The sequence below is a fragment of the Stomoxys calcitrans genome, chromosome 5, assembly GCF_963082655.1.
Source record: "Stomoxys calcitrans chromosome 5, idStoCalc2.1, whole genome shotgun sequence".
NCBI classification, from domain to species: Eukaryota; Metazoa; Arthropoda; class Insecta; order Diptera; family Muscidae; genus Stomoxys; species Stomoxys calcitrans.
The window spans coordinates 50263002-50287641 of NC_081556.1; the positions used below are offsets into that span (position 1 = coordinate 50263002).

General features: G+C 37.6%; 1 protein-coding gene across 24 annotated transcripts in view; it reads right to left on the bottom strand.

Moving 5' to 3' along the window:
* Positions 1 to 24640, bottom strand: part of LOC106095735 (cell adhesion molecule Dscam2) — a 433819-nt gene that overhangs the window by 82265 nt on the left and 326914 nt on the right. The window contains exon 10 of one of the 24 annotated variants that reach the window (XM_013263054.2): positions 12393 to 12680. The exons of the other annotated variants lie outside the window; for them this stretch is intronic. Within the exon in view, the coding sequence (XP_013118508.1) occupies positions 12393 to 12680 (288 nt within the window). The remainder of the gene's footprint in view (positions 1 to 12392; positions 12681 to 24640) is intronic. 24 annotated transcript variants of the gene reach the window in all.

Genomic DNA, 24640 nt, shown 5'->3' on the forward strand with positions numbered 1-24640 from the left:
GTGTTTTAGTTTTGTCTTTGCAAAAATATTTCCAATGCATTATTTTGGTTTATATGCAAGAATTTTTTGCTTTAGAATTGGATATGTGTTTCTAAGTTTTTATTTGAAGTTATCATTTGTGTCGAATAGGTGCTTAATTGTGATTTTTTTGTGCTGTGGTTTTGTTTGGTGTTGGTGGTGGTGCTTGACATGGTGTTTTAGAGTGCTGTTTTCTTTGTATTTGTATAAGCATATCCTATGAGCTGTTTTTTTCTATTTTTTTAATAATACTTCTTTTATATACAAAGTTTCATATTTTGTTCTCTTCCCTAGATTCTTTTTACTAAAAAAAAATGTTGCACAAAAATTGTGCTATTTAAAAAAAAATTATCATCGATCAGGTAATAATGTCGATTGTCTTTGCTTGATTCTTTAGTTGAAAGCAAATGTTAAAAAAATCGTGTAAGCAAAACTTATTTGACGAGAATGAGAGGAAGACGACATACGACTTTTAAAAACTCTATACCACTTTTATGTTAAAAATAAATTAAGTGAGGTTAAGTAATTGCGGCACTTAGCAGTTTGCACCTCATTGTAAAAATCCAACACATGGCCCCATACTGGCAATGAAGCTAGAAAATATTTTTAAGAAGTTTGTTTTTTTGTAATAGCTGCTTAGATTAAAGTGACAATGGGTTGCCCATACCACTGTGGACATTAGGTTGGGTCGGTTTGTGGGGACCAAAACCACCCGCCGAGCGGTTATCAAAACCAAAATGAACGACGATACTTAGAAAATTGCCCAAGAAACCATAAAACTGAAATCAATATCGAGCTTATGGTTTTTAACCGCAAAGTCCGAACATAATTCATTTATCTTCTACGCCTAGATGATTTGGCTCATAGATACAGGGCTATGTCCGTCATTCCGTTTTTCCCCCCAAGAAAACTGTTTTAACGGCAAAGTCCGTACCATAACTTATTTATCTTCAACGCCCAGGCGAATAGGCCGATTGGTACATGGCTATGTTCGTCTGTCCTTGTTTTATTTCCATATTTCCGTGTCATTTGTACGTCTGCCTTTTTTTGTAATCAAGGTGTTTTACCCAAGAAACCATAGGGCTATAATCAAAATCAAGCTTTCGCTTTTAACAGCAAAGTCCGTCCATTACTAACGGCAAAGTTCACCCACACGAATTGGCTGATGGGTACATGGCTATGTCCGTCTGTCCTTGTTTTCTTTCCGAGCCATTTATCCATGTCCTTTTTTGTAATCAAGATAGGGATCGTATTTGTTATACAATTATCACAAAATTCTTTAGCCTAAAGGAAACGTTAAGAAATTTGATAAAACTCGGTTCCTATTAATAGATAGCTCCCACATATCGCCCGATTTACGCATATAAAGATATAGCGACCACAATTTCAATTTGCACGAAATTTGGTATCGAAAGCCATCCGAAAGCCTCTGCTAATTTTCATCAAAATTGGTTCAGTTTTGGATACAGGACTTTGTCACTACCAGGACTGCGGAGTCTAGCCCTCGACTCCGGGTCAGAGTCTAAGTCGGAGTCGGACTATTAAGTCGGTGTCGGAGAGCGGTTCGGAGTTGAGCAAGTTTGCCTCGACTCCGGCTTAATAGTCCGACTTCGACTCCGGCCTCAAAAACTCGACTCGACTCCGTAGCCCTGGGCACTACAAACGAGAAGCTCCTTTTTTATTTTATCCTCCAGGGTTCTTGGGTAAATTTTCCTAGAATTCGACGTAGATAATGCGAATTGGAAATTTGCCCATGAACATTTTATTAAGGAACAGGGTCAAACTTTTCGCATATCAATGAGTGCTGTCCAATTCAAGGGCCTCCTTTTTATAGCCGGAAGGAAGTTTTTATATAGCTGCCATACCATCTCTTCAAATGGCATAGTTCCTCACAAATGTCACCAGCATTAGGAGGGAATAACCACCGCGAAGGGGATAACTACAGTTGATGTTCTTGCCAGGATTCGAACCCATGCGTTCAGAATCATAGGCGGACATGCTCTGCATAACGGTGGCTCATTGATAACTTATTTGCCGATTAAAAAATTTACCTAACCTGACATACATACCCAATGTCTATTAGGTCGGGTCAAACGAATTCTAAGAAAATTTACCCAAGAACCGTGAAGCGTACATGGCGCTCCTATAATTAAGGCCATTCTTCTGTCCTGTCCTGTCCTGTGGCGCCATCCTATATGCGGCGCGACTGTTTGTATATACCAGGGAACTGCTTCGTTGTTGATGGATTGGAAGTTGTTTTTACGAAAAAGAATCTCTGTGTTGGGGCCACCCTGCCCTTTCCGGGACCCTCTGAATACACGGATGGGTCTACATAGAATAGGGGCACTGGAGTAGGAGTTTCATTGGATGAATTCATTGGAAACGGGTAATCTTATAGACTTCAAGGCGGGGGCAGCCTCTTACAGGCGGATGGAAGGTCTTCGCGATCCTGAAGGCAGTGGAGACGATGTTGATGCGGGAGCTGCGGCACTATCAGACTGTCACGATATACGTGGACAGTCAGGCGGCACTGAAGGCGTATTGTCAATACTGTTTAGAAAGTGCAAAGTGTTTCTTGGAACCATGGGAAAGGCTGCAAGGCTCTGCTTGGTCCCAGGCCATCAAAGTGTGGCGAGGAACGAAGCGACCGACAAGCTGGTCAGGAGTGGATCGCTTGTTGCCCGCAGATCTTGCAATGGAATCAGTGAGACCTCCACTGACGGAGTTTTTTGGAAAGGAAAGCGTGGGCTGGTACTGTAGGCTATAGATGTGAAAGGATCTAGCGCAAAACAAGACGTCGCTCACCCCGGGGCTGAGAAACCATGACTAAGGACTGATTTTAGGAGTCCTTACAGGTCATTGCAACGTCAGATCTATGACTTCGCGTTGGGCGCAAGGAGAGGCGGACTTCTGCAGTGTGTGCGATGAGGAGTAGATGTTGGGGATGGTCGAGCACACAGGATAATGGGTGAACACCTCTTTCCGAGCCTGGTTTCCCCCCTGTTAGCCCTTTTGTCATTCTTGAGTTCAGACTAAATTGGTCGACTGGTTCAGACTCTAGACGAGGATTTGTTTTTCTGTCCTAAATAGCTGTTTTGTATGGTTCTGTGGTGAATGTTTATTTTTTTAAACAAAATTCAAATTTTGCCAATTAATATTCCATAAAGAAACAGAGGCATCTATATTTTTTTCTACCTTCTTTTTATCTACATTCGTCTAGGATGGAGCGGCTTGTAATCGAGGTTGCTAGTCACGTGCCCTAACCTAACTTTAACATATAGCGTTCTCCATTCTAAGCCCTTAAGTTGGTTCAAGTCCTGCATCGTATCGCAACCGAAAAACCGTAGTCCATTAGTCGCAAAAGAAGGGCAAGACATAAGAAATGCTCCATCACACAGTGGGATAGAACCAAAAAAACTAGTAAAAAATATGCTGTGTGAGAACGGGTAGAGATATCTCTTTGAAATTTGGAATGAGCTCGGACAACCTGGGGCATTGAAATTTTGCACACGATCTCGCTCTTAACTCAGCTCTAACCGTTCTAAAGATATTTCTACCAGTTCTCACGTGGCATATTTTTTATTAGTTTTTTTTTCGGCTCTATCCCACTGTGCAACATCTCGCCATCTTTCAGAATGCCCTGCACACGCTCTAATTTGTGTGTCCCGTAATGGCATCCGTAGTGACAACCAAAAGCCATACTGATCACCTTATTGCTCAGTATTAACCTTGTTTACAAGAAACTGCGTCCGAAGCATGGGTACTTTTGAAGTCTTTGAAGTCGACAATGATAGAAGACCAAAACTTCAATGGAGAGATCAAGTGGAGGGAGACATCTCGAAACTGGATGTCAGAGATAGAAAAAGGAGAACATTAAAGGCGCTTGGAAATCTATTCTACGTTCGGCTAGAGGAACAAATATTCTATCATGCCCAACTTAAAACTAATTATTAGGCTCGTTTCATGTTCCCATTTCAATACGACTTTTGTTGCTTTGGCACCCGTTTCACTGATCGGCATGCACTCGTTGCCCAAGCCACTAACACGGGTTGGACTGAAATATCTTCCAAGTTTAACAATAGCAGGCTTCTGGTTTTAATAGCCAATTCGTCTCTCTTTATCCGTTCTCCACTATGAACCGACACTCAAACGATGTTAATCGTGCCATACTCAGAAGACGCGTTAATGTCCTTCTTATACTCAAAGACCTCCCTTGACCTTATTGTTGGCTCTAATGGTCAATTTACTATTAGTAAAGATAAGCACACTGGACGTCCACGCTTTAACACCATGCCACATCTCTTATTCTGTGATTAGTAGGTCACAGATCTCAGTCGCTGGGTCCTCAATAAAGAACTCCAGGCCCGTTCTGTCCTCTAGCATTGATTTATCTATGTGGCATGAACATTCCACTAAGAAACAGGGGCAAACTTCTCACATATCATGAGTGCAGTCCGATTCAAGTTTAAGCTTAATGATAAGGCGCGTCCTTTTTAAAGCTGAGTCCGAACAGCGTGCCGCAGTGCGACACCTCTTTGGAGAATAGTTTTACATGGCATAGTACCTCACAAATGTTGCCAGCATTAGGAGGGGAAAACCACTGCTGAAATTTTTCCTAATGGTCTCGCCAGGATTCGAACCTAGGCGTTCAGCGTCATAGGCGGACATGCTAAACTCTGCGCTACGGTGACCTCCATTACCAGAGTTCTGTCAATCGAAGACTGTGACGAGGGCATCAGTGTCGCGCACTCGACCTCTTGTGGCACCTTAGTCATCCGATCCGAATCATCCTCCAATGCATCCAGCTTTCATGTCGGCGCATCGATTATCCCGCGGTGATATGACCTGCTATTATTTTGTATCCACTCCCCTGCCTCTTATTAAATTTGTTGTCTCTTAGAGTGTCCCAAACGCCTGACCTCTATTTCTTTCATTTTGATCACATTAACAATATACGGAATATTATGGCGAAGGGATAACGATAACCCGTTCCGACTAAAGTTAGTTGAAGTACTTTCTTTCACAAAAAAAAAAAAGCGTGGGAGGGTCTACAGTCCCTTTATAGCGTGGGACGGTCTTAAGTCTATGCGTCGAACCCCTAGAATGTTCTGACTTGCAGACATGGGCGCCCCGGTAGCCGAGTTGGTAGCGTGCTTGGATTACTAGGGCATGGGTCATGGGTTCGATACCCGCCAGAAGTCTTGGTCTGTCGCTACTGTGGTATCACAATGGACCTAAAATTGTCCAAGTGAGTCTGTAAAGGACTGCCACTCTTACCTAACCTTACCTGCAGACGTGGTGGCATGAAGTTCAGTGGGTCAGTTAGTGTCGTCCTTAGTGCGGCTGTGATGCACAAACATGCCATGTATTGAATACAGCCATCGTCCAACAGACTGCATATAGTATTATGGGTTTGATAAACTTTTTAAATTTTTTAAAGCATACTTTTAGGAGTTTGATATTTTAGCAACAGGAATGTAATGCCAGACGGACAGACAGCTCTTTTTAAAAATCTCTTCTTAAAAATCTATCTATTTATTTTCGTGGTATAGAGTTTTTCGCAACAGAAATATCCCAAAAGCTAATATTGTATAATAAAAAAATTGGATTTTCCAATTATCTACTAGAGTAAAACTTTTAGAATAAAAAGAATTTTTGCAATTTTATATTGTTATTAAAAAGAAATGAAATTGACAAGAGAGAAAAATGCAAAATTTATAAAGTCAGATTTGTCTCCTACCATTTACTATAAGATCTCTAGTTTTATTATAAGAACCAGCTAAGTTTTTCGCCCTACACATATATTGACCGGCATGCTCTGCCGTCACATTGTGTATCATCAAGAGACTGGTATGTGAACCCACAGTGGCCACTGTTGTATGAGACATTTCTTGAACCACATCATAGGTATTCCAAAGCCATTCGATATGTAGGGGTAGGTCACCCTTGGTAACAATGCATGTGAGCTGTACATAATCACCCACATTGCAAATGGCTGAGGACAGGGCAAGGTTTGCTAGAGATGGAGGTTCTTAAAAAAGCGTAAAAGTATTAAAAATTGCAAAACAATGGGTTATAGCAAAAGCTAAAAGTTTGTTGGCAGTAGACAATAAGTGATTAGAAATTGTTAAGAGAGAAAACCTTAAAACTCGAAGAGATCTTTAAAGCTTATAGATATCAAAATATTTGCATTAAGTGTGTCCAGGGTAATGGTAATGAATCTTCATTTGACTCTTAGAAGATATTTCCCTTAACTAAAACAAAGTTTCACTAGTAGCATTAGTACTCTTACATCCTAGAAATATAAAATACTATGACAGATACTATTTAAGACTTAATTTTTTTTCAAGTTTTTGTCTTCTTTCGCTTTTTGGATTTTAGGACTAAATCATAGCAAATCAAATTAACATAATCAAATAAAATTCTATGGAACCTTTGATTTTAACCCCTTTGTTATCTACCCTTAACTTTTAATATGGACCATTTGCGAGCCTCTCCGGCTTTATTACTGGCCACACACGTATAATTTCCAGCATCCCCAATATTCGTTTGTCGCAAAGACAATATCAAGGTATATTCATCGATTTTATGATATATGGAACGCAAGAGAGGTTGACCATCTTTAAGCCAGTAAATGTCAATGGGTAAATCGCCAGATGTAATCATGCACATAACTCGTACAGCCTGGCCTCCATTTACACCATTTGGATTGAATTGAAACGATTCAATTTCAGGAAGTTCTAAAAACACCAAATAATTTATAGAAATTAATCCTAACATCAATGAAATGATAAGTGGTTATTACAACATAGCATACAGTGCAGGGTGATATCTCTTAATTATTGCAAAATAAAATGATTGCCTAGTTTTAGGCGATTCAGTTCCACCTAGTATTTTGTTATACCTCAACGAAATTAGTTTGTGATAAATTTGAAATTTTGATTTTTTTTTTTCAACTATCACCTTGATGTTATAATACACTGATTTCAGCACATTTACAAGTTATTCAAGCCACAACCTCCTAAAACTATGCTGCTATGTTAGAAATTCTCTTAACACTATTGTTTGTGCTCCAACACCCTTGGAAAATGATGTCTACTACATCCATTCTGCTGTATTAAATGTTAAAACAAACTCAAAGAAAATTAATTTCCACAAACCCCTAATCGTTAGATTGGTGGATACTTCAGTGAAGCCGGCATGATTTGCTCCCATGCAGGAGTATTTTCCCGCATTCTCCGGCTGGACACTTTCAATGTTTAACGAACTGCTGCGTTTGCTATGCATGAGAATGGTAATGCCCTCCTTGTGGAATACAGGCTCATCATTGTAATACCAGGTAATATTAAATGGAGCATCACCATGTAATACGGCACAATTTAATTGAAAATAATCTCCAACGTATAAAGGGGAATCCATACTGGAGGGTAAAGGGGCCAATTTGGGAGGTACTTTGGAAGAAAATCAATCAAATGGACATAATAGTAAATAAAACATAAATAGATAAAAAATAACAAAGATTTTATTTTTTTAAGCCAAAGTACCATTAACCACCAGTGATGCTGTATAATTCGTTACACCTGCTGCATTCTTGCCATAACATGTATAATTGCCAGCATGTTGTCCCTGCACCGAATCAATTGTCAATACGGAGCTTCTAGAGCCCATCTTTGCTATTTGTATACCCATATTTTGGGCTTCAACTTCACTCAGTTTGTGATTATTGAAAAACCAATAAATCAACAGAGGATGATCTCCATGTATTATGGAACATTGCAGAGTACAATAGTCACCCGGATAGAAAGCCTCAGCTCCCGTTGTGAAAGGAGCTATTTTAGGTAGAACTTTTTGGAAAAAAATTTTCGGAATTATAATTTCAATAAAAGAGGTTTCAAGACTTGAGGAAATCTTCAAAAATAGCATACACAAAAATATTATTCTTTCCCATAAATCTCAGATTTTGTAGTCCGAACAACTAAAAATAACTCAAATGTACATGTTAAAGGCATTTGGTAATAAACTTCAACCGATGGCTTTGGTACAGGCACATCTATCTGCATAAACAACAAGGAAAATCTGGTATCAAATATAAATTGTGTGTGGAGAGAATAAAGAATATGTATAAGTATCCAATAGTAATGGCAACGAGAATACCATAAAACAAGCCCTGATGACGGTATGCAATGTATATAGCCTGGTAAAATGAGATCAGTGCAAAAGTAACCCGATTGAAGAACAACAAGGCAGCAGGAGCCGATGGATTGTTGGCTGAACTGTTCAAGACCGCATTTGATATGCTTATCAGGCGTATGCATCAGCTCGGCTATCTACACTGGTAAGTAGAACGCATAGACCATGTTTGAAACCTCGTATACAAGGAAGAAGACAAGACAGTAAGCCACCACTATAGAGGAATAAGTCTTCTTTCCGAACGAACTGTGTAAGGGACTAAAATCTTAATTAAAGAAGACAGTTAGGTCTTATCGAAGCGTCTTTTGACCTAATAATACATACATACATTTACTAGCTTTTAGTCGCTAAGTTTCAAGCTATCTATGAATTTGGTATCCCTGCAAATTCAGGACGAGGTTGTAGGATGGGTCTACTTTGGTTTGGGGCACCGGGGCAGGAGTCTACATTGAGTTTCTTGGAATTACGGAGACATATAGGCTTCTGAATGGGTATAGCGTCTTTCTTGGAGGGTTCTTCGTGATTCCGAAACCACTGGAGACGTTGTTGACATGTTGGTACATAAGCGGCTGCCTGTCCGCACTGTCACGGTATACGTAGACAATCAGATGGCGCTGAAGGCCCTGGCGTTGCACCGTGTGAGACTACCTGGCACTAATAGGTTCCGGGTCATTAAAGAATGACGGGGAAAGAGGGCGCCGACGAGCTATCTAGGAATGGATCGCTGATGAGCGCAGATTTTGCTAATGACTCATCGAAAGGCGATCTTTTTTTTGGACAGTAGATCTTTTCCTAGATATTGAGGTGTGGATTGCAAGGTGTCCAAAAAGCCCTGCAGCTGAATGTTTCGCTGAATATGATGTTGCAAATCCAAACTTGGCCATGAACTTTCAATTAAGGAACAGCGGCAAATTTCTCATATATCAATGAGTGATGTCCGATTTAAGTTTAAGCTCAATGATAAGGGGCCTCCTTTTCATAGTCGAGTCCGAACGGCGTGCCGCTTTGGGAAAGAGTTTCCACATGGCTGTCACACCATTTTCTCAAATGACATAGCTCCTCAAAGCATTGGGAGGGGATAACCACCGGCGTGAGATAACTATGAGCAATTTGTGTGGGGTTCATTGATATCATGAGAAGCTTAGCTGCCAGTTACCGGGGCGTCCACAGATTGCGGATAGTGGAATGCTCCATACAGAGTAGCTGCAATTGCAGCTGCGGACAATCAGCGGCATCGAGCGGAGTGTCTCATTGAGAGGCCGGGCGGCACCGGCTCGTGCAGAAATACTGAGTGCCTACTATGCTCTATATGACAAGAAGAGTTATTGTCGCCTTTAAATAACCAATGACCATGACCGGTTCTTTGTACCGGAACGAGCTTTCTCACCTATAGGAGCTAGACGAGGATCGCCACCCCCACATATAGGCATGTGACTACACATATCTATATTTTGAAGTTCAACCACCGCTGAAATTTTTTCTAATGTTCTCGCCAGCATTCGAACCCAGGTATTCAGCGTTATAGGTGGACATGCTAACCTCTGCGCTGCGGTGGCCTCCTGAACAGAATGTTAACTAAGGTTTAAGCGGTAGTCTGCCTCACTTAGACGTTCTCGTCCATTGAGATACCCCCAGACCATCCAGACCGCTTTAAAAAGCCTAAAAACTTGCGAATGGTCCTTCAAGGCCTCAAAGAGAATCTAAGGAAAAAATTCCTATGCTTGCCAGAGGGGCATACACATGACAGATATTCTATAGTCGCCTCTGCAACCTTCAGTGTATCACATGTATACCGATCAGACAGTATCCTGTCGTGACACAATGACTGAGACGGCAAAAAAGCGGTATACCACTTCAAGTCTCGATAGAACCACATAATATTGGAGTGTTCACAACCGGCATTCGTTGCCCTTCGGGACTGATCCTGAAAACTTAGCATACATGTTGCTAGAGACACAGATTGTAGATTTTCTGAAATGTGCTAGTTTTGCAAGCTCAAATGCTCTACAATTCCCCAAGATATATCTACGGCCCGGCACCCAGGTGAGGTAAATTTTAAACTGTTCAGCCACCCTGCTACCATCGAGGGCGGTTTTTGAACTCAGAAAGATGTTCACCAGAGATTTAATGGCTGCCTGGCTTTCTGAGAAGATATTTATGTCAATCTTAGTTATGACATTGTATCTTAGCCATTCCACCACTTGGTTTATTGAAAGGATATCCGCTTCATACATACTATAATGGTAACCTTGTCGATAAGAGTAAAACCTCTAGTCTGCGGCCATCCGTATCTATTATATTCATGGATATTGTAGTTCCTATCGCTCCTACCAGGAATGGTGCTACAGTTCCATTTATCAAAAAGCGGCTCAGGCCACACTGCCTGATATATTGGGCATTGTATCAAGGATGACATAGAGTCTATAGCCGCACGACCAAAGAGAAAACTGCCTTAGCCTAACAACATTGGTCGCACGTATATGTCTACACTGAAGAAATGTTTGTCCTAATTTTTAAGACTCGAGCCAAAGATTAGCAAACATAATTTCGAGATGATCAATTTGTCAACTTTTTAAGTAAGCGATTCCCTATGGTGAAAAATACTTTTTTCATATTAAGGATTTCTTATTGTATAGTAGGTTAATAAATCCCTAACTTTGTTTCTTGTTATTGAAGACAAAAATCTAAAATGAAGGTCAAAATATCGTTGAAAATTAGGAAATTGATTTTGAAATGAGACAACAGTGAACCATAGTTAAAGACGCAAAATAGCCTTATAAATAGGAGCGCCTTTAAATGTTAAATGTTTTTAGCTTAAGATGCTTAGTTTATAAACAGAATTTTTAAAAAATAATATTTGAACAGTTATCTATGAAGTAAAGCAAGAATCAATCAGCGATCAAATAAATAAGAAACTAAATTTAATGATAGCAACATTATTTTAAAATGTTGGTTCTTTGGCTCGTTTTCATTGCTAAAGTCCTAAGGATAAGGAAAAGTCTTAAATTTTGGAACAACTTTTTTTTTCAATGTAGCCACAATGTCCAGAGGTTTTAGGTGTAGCATTAAATTCAGTGCGGATTTGTCTTCAGTGCGGCTGTGATGCACAAACCAGCCATAGTTTGGATCGGTCCAGAGGAGCAAACGTTCTATAACGGCCAGCAATATCATATCGATTTGGACCATAGTATAGATGAACGCTGCAAATTATAACCGAAGTCATCGACTGAAATTTTCAACGACTGGGAAGATTTGCTTCGCCTAGGGATGTAAGAAGTCCTATTAGATTTAGATAGATTTAGGCCATACTTAACGTGAAGGTTAAGAGTTGTAACAGAAGCCTCCATTTTAAATTTCTGTCAAATCTAACAGGAATTGCTTCCCAAGGGGACTCAATAAAAATGTGTCTTCAAAAATCTAAATCAAAAGCATCAAAATGCCAGAAAGAGATAATAGCTGTGTTTTATTTCAGTTGTATTCAGTAAACGGCAGATGTTCTGGATAGAGTACCAGTGCAAAGTTGTGCTGCTAAGTTATCGATATCATGTGATAACGGATAATAAGAAACCATTAATCATGATTTGCACTAAATAGTACTAAAATCAAATACAGAAAATATTTCATTTTAAAAATTTGTAAACCGAGATATGGGAACTCAGGTTCTGATGAATTTGAAAGAGATTAAAGAAAGAGATTTTTCTTCTTTCTTCTAATTTCACTATAACCTTAAAGAATCTTTTTTTGGGATTTTACCAATGTATAAGGTCTTATTACAATATCCATAATTACAATATTTAATAGTTTCCTCTTTTAAATTAAGAAATATTCCCCTTTTGAATCCTTTAACCATATTCCTCACTCCTGTAAAGGCTACCGATGTTCATTTATTCGTAATTCGCAGGTGCATTTCATGCATTTTAAAAATTTTGAGTGCTATCTAATGCCAACCAATTTCTATTTTTGAGCATGCATATAAAAAAATCGCAGATTCTTAAACAAATAACTACTTCATTGCAAAGATATCGGTATAACCCAATTAAGATCGACAATATTCAGCAAATACATCAGCAAGAGATTTTATATATAGAAAAAGGCAAAGAGATGATATTAGTTGTAGCCTACTTCATAGATTTCGATATATAATTAATAACTCATGGGAGTTCAATTTGTAATTCCCAGCTAACCATAGACATTCAATTCCGTCACATATCTCTGGGCACCGGCATGATTTTGTGCCAGACATGTATAATTGCCCGCATGATGATCATCCACGGATTGTATGGTCAAAACACTAGAACGTTCCGATACCATCACGGTGCTTATGCCCATGTTCTCATCGACCAATTCATCGTTAAGCAACCAGGAAATATTTAAAGGTAAATCACCAAAAGATACCGAACAATATAGGGTAGAATATTGTCCTGTCTGGGCAGGACCTTCATCAAAGGCAAAAGGTCGTATGTGGGGTAAAACTAAAGGAATTACAAAAAAATTATAATAAAACAAAGAAATTAAAGAACTTAAGTTAAAACAACTAAAAACATTTAAAAACAACAATTACATTCCATTAAATCTTTTAAAATGCTTTAAACGAGTATACCTATAACTTTCAATTGAGTGGTATAACTGGCTTTTCCCGCAGCATTGCTACCCATGCAGGTGTAATTACCCGCATTGCGGTCATTTACACTTTCTATGGTCAAAACACTACTACGTCTGCCAAGTTTTGCTATTAAAATATCTTCATTATCCTCATTTACCAAAGGTTGATTGTTAAAGGTCCAGAGTATACTGAGGGGCAAATCACCCTCAGTAATGGTACATTGATAGGTGATGTATTGGCCCAAATGCACTGCCTCAGAGCCCGTGGAAAATGGGGAAATTTTTGGGGGTACTGGTTGGTCATGGTTAAAGTGTAGAAAGGATAAAATAAACAAAATTAAAGCTACCTTAAAAAATTATTTTATATATTTTAAATTCATTAACCATTAACAACTAATTCTGCAGTATACTCCGAAGTTTGGGCCTTATTCCTGGCAATGCATGTGTAATTGCCTGCATTATGACCATTCACTGAATCAATTGTGAGCACACTCACTTTTTTGCCTATTTTCGACGTGGTAGCTCCCAAATAATCATTGAGCGCATAACCATTAAACAGCCAATTGATGTCGACTGGTAAATCACCTTTGGATATGGTGCATTGTACAGTCACCGAATCGCCAAAGTTGGCCGGTTCATCGCCAAAGTCGAAGGGTGTTATCTTGGGGGGAACTTAAGGTGGAGAATTAAAAATTATACAAAGAAACTCAAATTACAACACTTAGTAACTACAAACATCAACAAGAATTTTTTAAAAGTTTTAACTTTCACCATTAACAAATAATTCAGCCGTGTGATTAGCCAATCCCGCCCGGTTTTTAGCCAAACATGTATATTGTCCCACATGACCGGCATGTACAGAGTCTATGGTTAACACGCTGGCTCTTTTGCCGCTCTTCAGTATGGTTATGCCTGAACCAAAGGGTTCCATAGTTTTGTTATTATGCAGCCAGGTAATATCCACAGGCATATCACCCGATGATATTAAACAATTCACCGATACGGAATCCTCAAAGTTTGTGGGTTCATCACCAAAATCAAAGGTAACCACTTTAGGAGGAACTAAATTTAAACAAATTTGTTAAAAATGTTCGCGAAAAGTTTGATTGGTTTCTGGTTTGGAATTCTTTAATATGTGTATTTCAGATTCTCTAGAAAATTTTTCAAAAAAAAAACTGAAAAGTGATTGATTATGCTTCGAAGTGAGCGATGCGTAAATATCCAAATGGTATTTACCCGGCAAATCGGGTACATTAGGTAAATACCGGGTTTTTACTCATATATACCCAAAGCTGGGTATTCATAATCTTTCAGATATCTTGGCAATATAAAACATTTTCCAAACTAATTTCTTATTCTTTGTTTATAAAGCCTACTTTCTGATCTCATAAACCTGGACCCTAGTTATATATAGCTACTATATAGACCGATATTCAGATTTAAAATCTTGAAACAAAAAGTTGCGCATTTTTCATCCGATTTCGCTAAAATTTGACACAGGTAGTTTTGATAGACTCCTTCCCATCCCTGTGTAATTTGGTGCATAATGGTCAATGTATGGATATAACTGACCTCCCGATATGGGGTATTGAGGACATAAGAAGTGCATTTATTACCCGATTTCGATGAAATAGTGAGATTCGGTAGACCTTAATATCCTTTTGTAGATTGCAGTCTAGATTAGATCATATTAGAATAAAGCTAGCATATAAAGGGTATTGCGTCTATAAATCTGTTTGAGTTTTGAATCACATCTACACTCCTTTGTCAAATGAGGTCCAGATCGAACCATTTTTAGATAAAGTTGCCATATAGACCGATCTCAATACTCTGTATCAGGAGTATTGAGCGCACAACGGAGCATTTTTCATTCGATTTCGATGAAATTTTAAGCAGCGAGTTTTTATAGACCTCTGAGTCGTACACAGAAAAAAATAACTCTTAGAAAAAATCAATAACAAATTTGTATGTGAAATTTTAAATTCTTAACAATTTTAAGCATTAAATCGAAGACATTATTTGTTGAAGCACGTAAGTAAGTCTCTACAAGAAACTTCACAGACAAAATTATTAAAATTTTGTGGATTTTCAACAAATTCTTTAGTTGAGGTAGTTGTTAAAATATGCGTACTGCCATGTAGCGCACAAAATAGCAATGCCATTCATGACTTGCAAACACAGGCTTGAGTCCACCGGTCCGTCAAAACAATTTTTTTTTTATCATTAAACTCATTGTGGAAAATTCGGGATAAAAATATATGAATTTCGTATTCAGAAAAAAATTTTAAATTTTATCCTTTTTATACCCTCCACCATAAGATGGGGGTATACTAATTTCGTCATTCTGATTGTAACTACTCGAAATATTCGTCCGAGACCCCATAAAGTATATATATTCTTGATCGTCGTGAAATTTTATGTCGATCTAGCCATGTCCGTCCGTCTGTCTGTCGAAAGCACGCTATCTTCCGAAGGAGTAAAGCTAGCCGCTTGAAATTTTACACAAATACTTCTTATTAGTGTAGGTCGGTTGGTATTGTAAATGGGCCATATCGGTCCATGTTTTGATATAGCTGCCATATAAACCGATCTTGGGTCTTGACTTCTTGAGCCTCTAGAGTGCGCAATTCTTATCCGATTGGAATGAAATTTTGCACGACGTGTTTTGTTATAATATCCAACAACTGTGCCTAGTATGGTTCAAATCGGTCCATAACCTTATATAGCTGTCATATAAACCGATCTTGGGTCTTGACTTCTTGAGCCTCTAGAGGGCGCAATTCTTATCCAATTTGAATTAATTTTTGTACGTAGTATTTTGTTATGATATCCAACAACTGTGTCAAATATGGTTCAAATCGGTTCATAACCTGATATAGCTGCCATATAACCCGATCTGGGATCTTGACTTCTTGAGCCTCTAGAGGTCGCAATTATTATCCGATTTGCCTGAAATTTTGTACGACGAATTCTCTCATGACCATTAACATACGTGTTTATTATGGTCTGAATCGGTATATAGCCCGATACAGCTCCCATATAAATCGATCTCTCTATTTTACTTCTTGAGCCCACAAAGGGCGCAATTCTTATTCGAATTGACTGACATTTTACACAGGTCTCCAACATATAATTTAATTGTGGTCCAAACCGGACCATATCTTGATATCGCTCTAATAGCAGAGCACATCTTTTCTTATATCCTTTTTTTGCCTAAGAAAAGATGCTGGGAAAAGAACTCGACAAATGCGATCCATGGTGGAGGGTATATAAGATTCGGCCCGGCCGAACTTAGCACGCTTTTACTTGTTTTTAATTAATTAATTGAGACACATATTACTGTGCAGCAGTACTTAATGAGTTATTTCATCATAAAGAAGATGATGTCGATAGGCTAGTAGATGCGTGCAAGACTACTAAACATGAGATCATGAGTTCAATCCTCTGCGGATGTTTTTAAGGTAAGCACATGCGGCAGGCTAGTAGATGGTTTTTTGTCTTGCTTAGGGATATATTGTTGTTACTGTTATATGTTGGCTTCAACAACAAATTTTTACTTTGGGTCGTTGAGATTCAAAATGAATTGTTGCAGGAAAATTAACAATTTTCGCAGTAGTTTTTTCGACCAAAGTTGTTGTTTTTCAAAATTATATTTATCTGTTTATGAAAAAATTTCAATTTATTGCCTCAAGACTTCAAGTCGGGAAATCGGTCTATATAGCGGCTATATATAACTATAGTCCGATTTTATGAGATCATAAGGTCAACTTTATATACAAATGGTTGCAAAATTATAAATAACCAAATAAAAAATCAATAAGGGTTTTATTGGGTCAATACCCCATTGGGTAAATAACCACGCTTTCGGAATTTATCTGGTAGAATCCTATCTATAATTATGCAGCAAAAAACAAACTAAAACTACTTTGTGCTAAATTCGTTTTTTCTTCGAATCAGATCGTCTGAATTACGGATATAAATAACTCTTTGAAATTTCGAATGGTTGGAACTGAGATGTCAGCGAGATCATGTACAAAATATCAAGGTCCAAGTCTGGAAGCCTGCAAAATATTTAAAAATGCCAAATTGAGGATTCTTGATACTCATAAAATTCTAAGAAGATTCAACCATGTGTGTCTGTCCTTCAGTTGAAATCACGGCACAGCTTTCAAAATATTTACATAGTGCTCTGAAATTTGGCATATTGCGCTGAAGTTTGCATACGCAGGTTAAGTTCTTTATCGGTCAAAATATAGACCGATTTAGGGGCTTAAGGAAAAACATGCTCAAAAAACGCGCAGTTACTTCCGATTTCGTTGAAATAGACAGATTTTTTTATATGGCAGCTATATCTAAATTAAGTCCGATCGGAACGATATTTGGGAGGGGTGGAGTACAACTCATCGCTATAAATTTTAGCGAAGTCGAATCATCCCTGCGCCTATAATAGGCACAAGACCCTGTAGCTGGAGGTCGGTCCAAATGGCAGCTATGTCTAATTATAGTCCGATCGGGTTTTGGCAGGGTTTATATACAAAGAATATGAAATCATCAAAAATTGTTTGGAAATTTTTTTTATACTCTAGATATCTGCAAAATTCTAAATACCTAAAAAAGTTGTTTATAATATCCAAGCGTTGGGTATTTACCCGGTAGAAACCCATCTCTAATAATGGATAAAATCTGCCATGCCATTAAAGCTATATCAGGCTATGAACCGAATCAGGCCATACTTGGAAGTCATTGAGCAAAATATCAGTCATCGTGAAATCGGTTCATATCGGAACTATATCAGGTTATAACTCAATAAAGACCATACTTGGCATAGTTGTTGGAAGACGAAACAACACACTTCATACAACATTTCAGCTAAATTGGCTAGTAATTGCGCACTCTAGACTCTGAAGAAGTCAAGACTCCAGATCCGCTTATATAACAGCTATATGAACCAATTAAGACAGTACATGGCGTATTTGTTGGAAGTTAAAATGAAACACTTCATGCAAAATTTCAGCCAAATCGGATAATAATTGTGCCCTGTACACTCAAAAAATGTTGAACCTCAGCACTAGTTAAAATGAACTACATTTGAGAAATATTGAACTATGGCGCTAAAGAATAATATGCTCGTTGCGAGTTTAACAATTTCTTTATGGCTACGAAATTGCTTATACATGGTATTAGTCCACTTTTAACTTCCCACAGGCAAAATATGAACTAAAGAGCATTGAAAATGAAAGATAAAATTATTGAAAAACTTCGATTTTTCTGAACACTCCGGAGTATCCAATTGGACACATCTTTATTACTCAACCCATTTATTTCCGCCTGTCTCCCATCCTCACTCTATCAATTGTTCAGCTATTGTGAAGAATACAAATTAAATATGAAATAAGGCAATTATAAATTAAATAAAATTTTACCTTTTGTCCCAGCCGAGTATTGAACCAAGAATCTTCTGTTTACAAAGCGGACGCTCTGCGCATTCATCCACATTAGTATTGTTTGAGTCTTCGACTATTTTACTAACAACTCAAAAGCAATACATTTTCTTATTTCTTTTCATCAAAGAAGGTTATGCTTATTTCGTTCAGCTTTGTCGTGTGATATTTATAGACATAATGTCTTGCCATTAGAAGTGTGTTTATTAAATCGTTCTTAATTTCGAGCATGTATTAGTGAACTTAAGAAATGGGAGTGGAAATGAACGTTTCAGTTATATTGAACTATAAATCTTTATTTCTTTGAGTAGTTCATTCAGTAATAAACTTCAGAAAATCGTATTGTCAACGATGATATGCTTTTGCCAATGTTTAATAAAATTCTCGCTTATTCAAATATGATCGTTTAAGGAAAATTACAAACTCCATCTGAATTGTAAGCTATTTTATCTATAATCGCCAGTAGTAAATTTTATTCGTAAAAGGTTTATTTTCTCAATCTTTAGGGATTTTTCACTAATCGTGGGTAAATATCATGGGCTAATGAGTATTATGTAATTAAATTCATTTTACGATTAGCATTTTTCTGAGTGTAGAGGCTCAAGAAGTCAAGACCCGAGATCGGTGTATATGGCAGCTATATCAGATTATCAACTGATTTAAAACATACATGTCACAGTTTGTCTTACAAAATGCTATGTGCAAAATTACTGCCATATCTGATAAGAATTGCGCCTTCTAGAGGCTTAAGAAGTCAAGATCCGAGGTTTACATGGCAGTTATACCAAAACTTGAACCGATTTGGCCCATTCACAATCCAAACCGACCTACACTAATACGAAGTATTTGTGCAAAATTTCAAGCGCCTAGCACGAAAGTTAGCATGCTTTCGACAGACAGACGGACGGACATGTCTACAACTTAGACATGAACTTAGCACGTCAAGAATATGAAGAATATATATACTAAGTTAGGTCTCAGATCAATTTTTCGATGAGTAACAAACGGAATGACGAAATAAGTATACCCCCATCCTATGGTGGAGGATATAAAAATGCTTCCTTCATAAAATAATTGAACTATTAACATTGATTGTTTTTTTTTATCTTTACTTTACATTAGACCCTGACTATATATAAAAAATAAAATAATTTTATTTGATTTGATTTTAGCATTACTATATCTAGTCTCATGGATAAAATGTGGTATTATTTACAATTTTAAATTTCATGTTATGTTTCCCCAACAATATTGCAACACAAAATTAACATAAAATACCATTCTAATTATATTTGAAACCATTCCAAAAAGCGTGTTTTTAACTTACAAAAAAATAAAATCATATAATTATGCTCTTCTCAACCAATCAATGCTGATGGTGATTACAACTAAACACAAAACCATAAAAGCTAGGCCAACATGCTTTCAGGGAGTTGTGAGTTGTGAGGGGATATTCTAATAGTAAATCAAATAAAAAACCAAATAAAAACCTCTTTTTATATGTAATAAAAATATATATATTTTTTAATTTCTATACCATTCACTACTAATTCTGCTGTGTATGTTGAAGAAGCCCATAGATTTCGTGCTTTGCAGGTGTAATTGCCCACATGACGGGCATTAACAGAATCTATCATTAAAACACTCAAACGTTTGCCCATTTTCGAAGTATTTATGCCCGAGTAAGAATTTATGGGATTATCATTGAAAAGCCATTCAATGTCCAGAGGTAAATCACCTGAAGACACTAAACAATTTATGGATACAGAATCTTCAAAATTGGCAGGTTCTTGGCCAAATTCAAAATGGGCTATTTTGGGAGCAACTATGAAATATAGACAAGAATAAGTGGAATAGAGAGTAGCTGAATTTCTAATAGGATGATTAAAGTGTAAGTATGGCATTTGTGTATAAGGATGTGGAAAATCAAAACCTAAATTTGAAAAAACAATATAATTAAAAAATCAATATCAATAAAGTTTTAATTTTTATTATGATATTTGTTTCTACCATTAACTATTAATTCAGCTGTAAAATTAACTGCAGCTGCATGATTTTTGGCCTTGCATGTATAATTGCCCGCATGTCGAGCATGCACATTGTCTATGGTCAAAATACTGGTGCGCTTGCCACCTTTGACCACTGTTACTCCTGAATAGGTGCTTATGCCATAATCATTGAATAACCAATCCAAATCGATGGGTTGATCTCCGGATGAAATCAAGCAAGTGATTGAAACCGAATCCTCAACATTGGCTGGCGCGGGGCCAAAGTCAAAGGGAACAATTTTAGGAGGAACTTTTTGGGTGGGTGGAGCAGAAAAAAAGTTTATAATTAAAATCACAACATATACATAAAAGCAAATCTATTTAAAAACTAACAATAAACTTTTGCAAATACCATTAACCACTAATTCAGCGGTGTAATTAACAGCGGCCGCATGATTGCGAGCCTTGCAGGTATAATTTCCCGCATGATGGGCCTTAACGTTGTCTATGGTCAAAATACTGGTACGCTTGCCCCCCTTGATGACGGTAATGCCCGAATAAGAACTGATGCCATAATCATTGAATAACCACTCAATGTCTATGGGTTGATATCCCAGTGAAATAATGCATGTAATGGAGACAGTCTCTTCAAAATTCACTGGCTCATCACCAAAATCGAAAGGTGTAATTTTGGGAGGTACTTTTATGGAAAATATAGAAGAAGGTTAACACAACCAATAAAACTTAAAATTATTTAAACACTTAAAACTATTATTAATATATAACTAGAACATATTATATGTTATGTTACCATTAACCACTAAGGCGGCTGTTTGATTTACAGAACCTGCATGATTTCTAGCCTTGCAGGTATAGTTGCCCGCATGATGGGCCTTGACATTTTCTATGGTCAAAATACTGGTACGTTTGCTATTTTTGAAAACTGTTATGCCCGAATAGGAGCTGATGCCATAATCGTTAAATAACCATTCAATATCCACTGGTTGATCCCCCAACGAAATAATACAAGTTACAGAGACGGTCTCTTCAAAGTTGGCAGGTTCAAAGCCAAAATCAAAAGGTGTTATCTTGGGAGGAACTTTGGGATAAGAAATATGCAAAATAAACAATTAAACCAAAACCATAAATTATTAAAGTTATAGTTATAAAATGTTCGTCTTTATTCTCTACCATTAACCACCAGCTCAGTGGTATAGTTTACTGAGGCAGCATTATTTTTGGCCTTGCAAGTATATAGGCCAGCATGACGTCCCTGGACACTATCAATGGTCAACATACTAGAACGACGGCCACCTTTCACCACCGTAATGCCAGAATAGGAACTAATGCCATAATCATTGAACAACCATTCAATGTCAATGGGTTGATCCCCTGAGGATATGATACAGCTCACTGAAACAGTCTCCTCAAAATTGGCTGGTTCATCACCAAAAACGAAAGGTGTTATCTTGGGAGGGACTTTGGTTTGGGCAATACAAAAAACAATTATTTAATAATTAAATTAAAAACCATATGGTTAATTACGTTAAATTTATGAACAATTAAACAAAAACTTTCAATTATTAAAGCTATAGTTATTAAATATTCTTCTACATTCTCTACCATTAACGACCAGCTCAGCGGTAAAGTTTACTGAGGCAGCATTATTTTTGGCCTTGCAAGTATATAGGCCAGCATGACGTCCCTGGACACTTTCAATAGTCAACATACTAGAACGACGGCTGCCCTTGACCACTGATATACCCGAATAAGCACTTATACCATAATCATTAAACAACCATTCAATGTCGATGGGTTGATCACCCGAGGATATGATACAGCTGACTGAAACAGTCTCCTCATAATTGGCTGGTTCATCACCAAAATCGAAGGGGGTTATCTTGGGAGGGACTTAAGAAAAAATTCAAGAAAAATGTAGAATAAAAATAAAAAATTTACCACTAATATTTACTTAAAATCTAAATTCAAAAACGTTGAAATCAATACCATTAACAATTAACTCTGTGGTATAATTAACGGACGCCGCATGATTCTTTGCCTTACAACTGTAACGGCCAGCATGATGAGCCTTTACATTATCTATGGTCAACATGCTGGTACGTTTGCCACCCTTCATGACAGTAATGCCAGAGTAGGAGCTTATGCCATAATCATTGAACAACCACTCAATATCGATGGGCAAATCACCGGAGGAAATTAAACAGGTTATCGATACAGAATCCTCAACATTGGCTGGTTCTTCGCCAAAATCAAAGGGAGTAATTTTAGGGGGAACTTTTTAAGGTAATGGAGAAATGCAAAAAAAAAAAAAACAAAAAAAAAAATTCAAAATGTGTATAACAGCTAAGAAAATGTTAAATTTTTAAAGTTTTTTTCTTTAAATTCACACCATTAACCACTAATTCCGCTGAATATTCTGTAAAAGCGGCACGATTTTTCGCTTTGCATGTATAATTGCCTGCATGTCCAGCATGTACCGAATCTATGGTCAATAAACTGGTACGTTTGCCACCTTTGACCACAGTGATACCAGCAAAAATATTTACAGGGTCACCATTAAATAACCATTCAATATCAATGGGCATATCACCCGATGAGATTAAACAATTTATGGAAACTGAGTCTTCAAAATTTGCTGGCACTTCACCAAAATCGAAAGGAGCGATTTTCGGAGGAGCTATTTGGATAACAAGAAAATTAATAAAAAAAAAATTACTCAAAGATCTAATAGAAAAAAACAAGTAAAAGTGAGCTAATTTCGGGAGCTGTATCAGGCTATAAACCGATTCAGACCATAATAAACACGTTTGTTGATTGTCATGAGAGGATCCGTCGTACAAAATTTCAGGCAAATCGAAAATATTTGCGACCTCTAGAGGCTCAAGAAGTCAAGATCCCAGATCGGTTCATATGGCAGCTATATCAGGTTATGAACCCAATTGAACCTTATTTAGCACAGTTGTTGAAAGTCATAATAAAATACGTCATGCAAAATTTCAGCCAAATCGAATAGGAATTGCGCCCTCTAGAAGCTCAAGAAGTCAAGTCTCCAGATCGGTTTATATGACAGCTACATCAGGTTATGGACCGATTTGAACCATACTTGGCATAGTTGTTAGATATCATAACAAAACACCTCATGCAAAATATCAGCAAAATCGGATAAGAATTGCGCCCTCTAGTGGATCAAGAAGTCAAGACCTAAGATCGGTTTATATGACAGCTATATCAGGTTATGAACCGATTTGAATCATACTCGGTACAGTTGTTGGAAGTCATAGCAAAACACGTCGTGCAAAATTTCATTCCAATCGGATAAGAATTGCGCCGTCTAGAGGCTCAAGAAGTCAAGACCCAAGATCGGTTTATATGGCAGCTATAACAAAACATGGACCGATATGGCCAATCCCAAACGACCTACTCTAATCAGAGGTATTTGTGCAAAATTTTAAGCGGCTAGCTTTACTTCTTCGAATGTTAGCGTGCTTTCGACAGACAGACGGACGGACGGACGGACAGACGGATCCACATAAAATGTCACGACGATCAAGAATATACATACCTTATGGGGTCTCAGACGAATATTGCGAGGAGTTACAAACAGAATGACAAAATTGGTATACCCCCATCCTATGGTGGAGGGTATAAAAACGTAAGATAACCGTCGGAGTCTAACAATATTTTTTTCATTATTAGTTGAAAAAGTGAAAACGGCAATGTTTGCCTGCCCCTCGCCGTCGATTCTCCCATCAAAAATTAGAAGAAGGGCGCTTTTTCGAAAAAATTACTCAATCGTTACATTAAATACAGATTTAGACTCAGTTCTAAATATTTATTTATTTAAGAATGGGAAAGGGCCATCTGTCCATCAGTTTGTTTTAAGCAAATGAAAACCAGTAAGGAAGGGAAAATGTCGGGAGGTGCCGACTGTATAATACCCTACACCTACCCAATAAGTACAATGTGGGAGCTATATCCAATTCTAAACCATTTTTGATGGACCTCGGCGAACAAAAATATGTTCAAACTGTTATAACTACGGTCGAAAAATGACAACATTATTGCAAATTACCCAAAATCTGACGATTTCCAAAAAATTTGCCAGTAATGTCGGTAGTCGAAAGAAAATCCTTCCTGCCAAATTTCGAGAAAATCGGTTAACAAATTACTATTTTATTGCAGTATTACTGCAAATCGGACGAACATATATATGGGAGATATATCCAAATCTGAACCGTTTTTTCCAATTTCAACAGGCTTCGTCTCTAGGCCGAGAAACACGCTCATACCAAATTTGAAGACGATCGGATGAAAATTGTGACCTGCAGTTTGTTCACAAATCAACATGGACAGGCGGACAGACAGACAGACAGACATAGC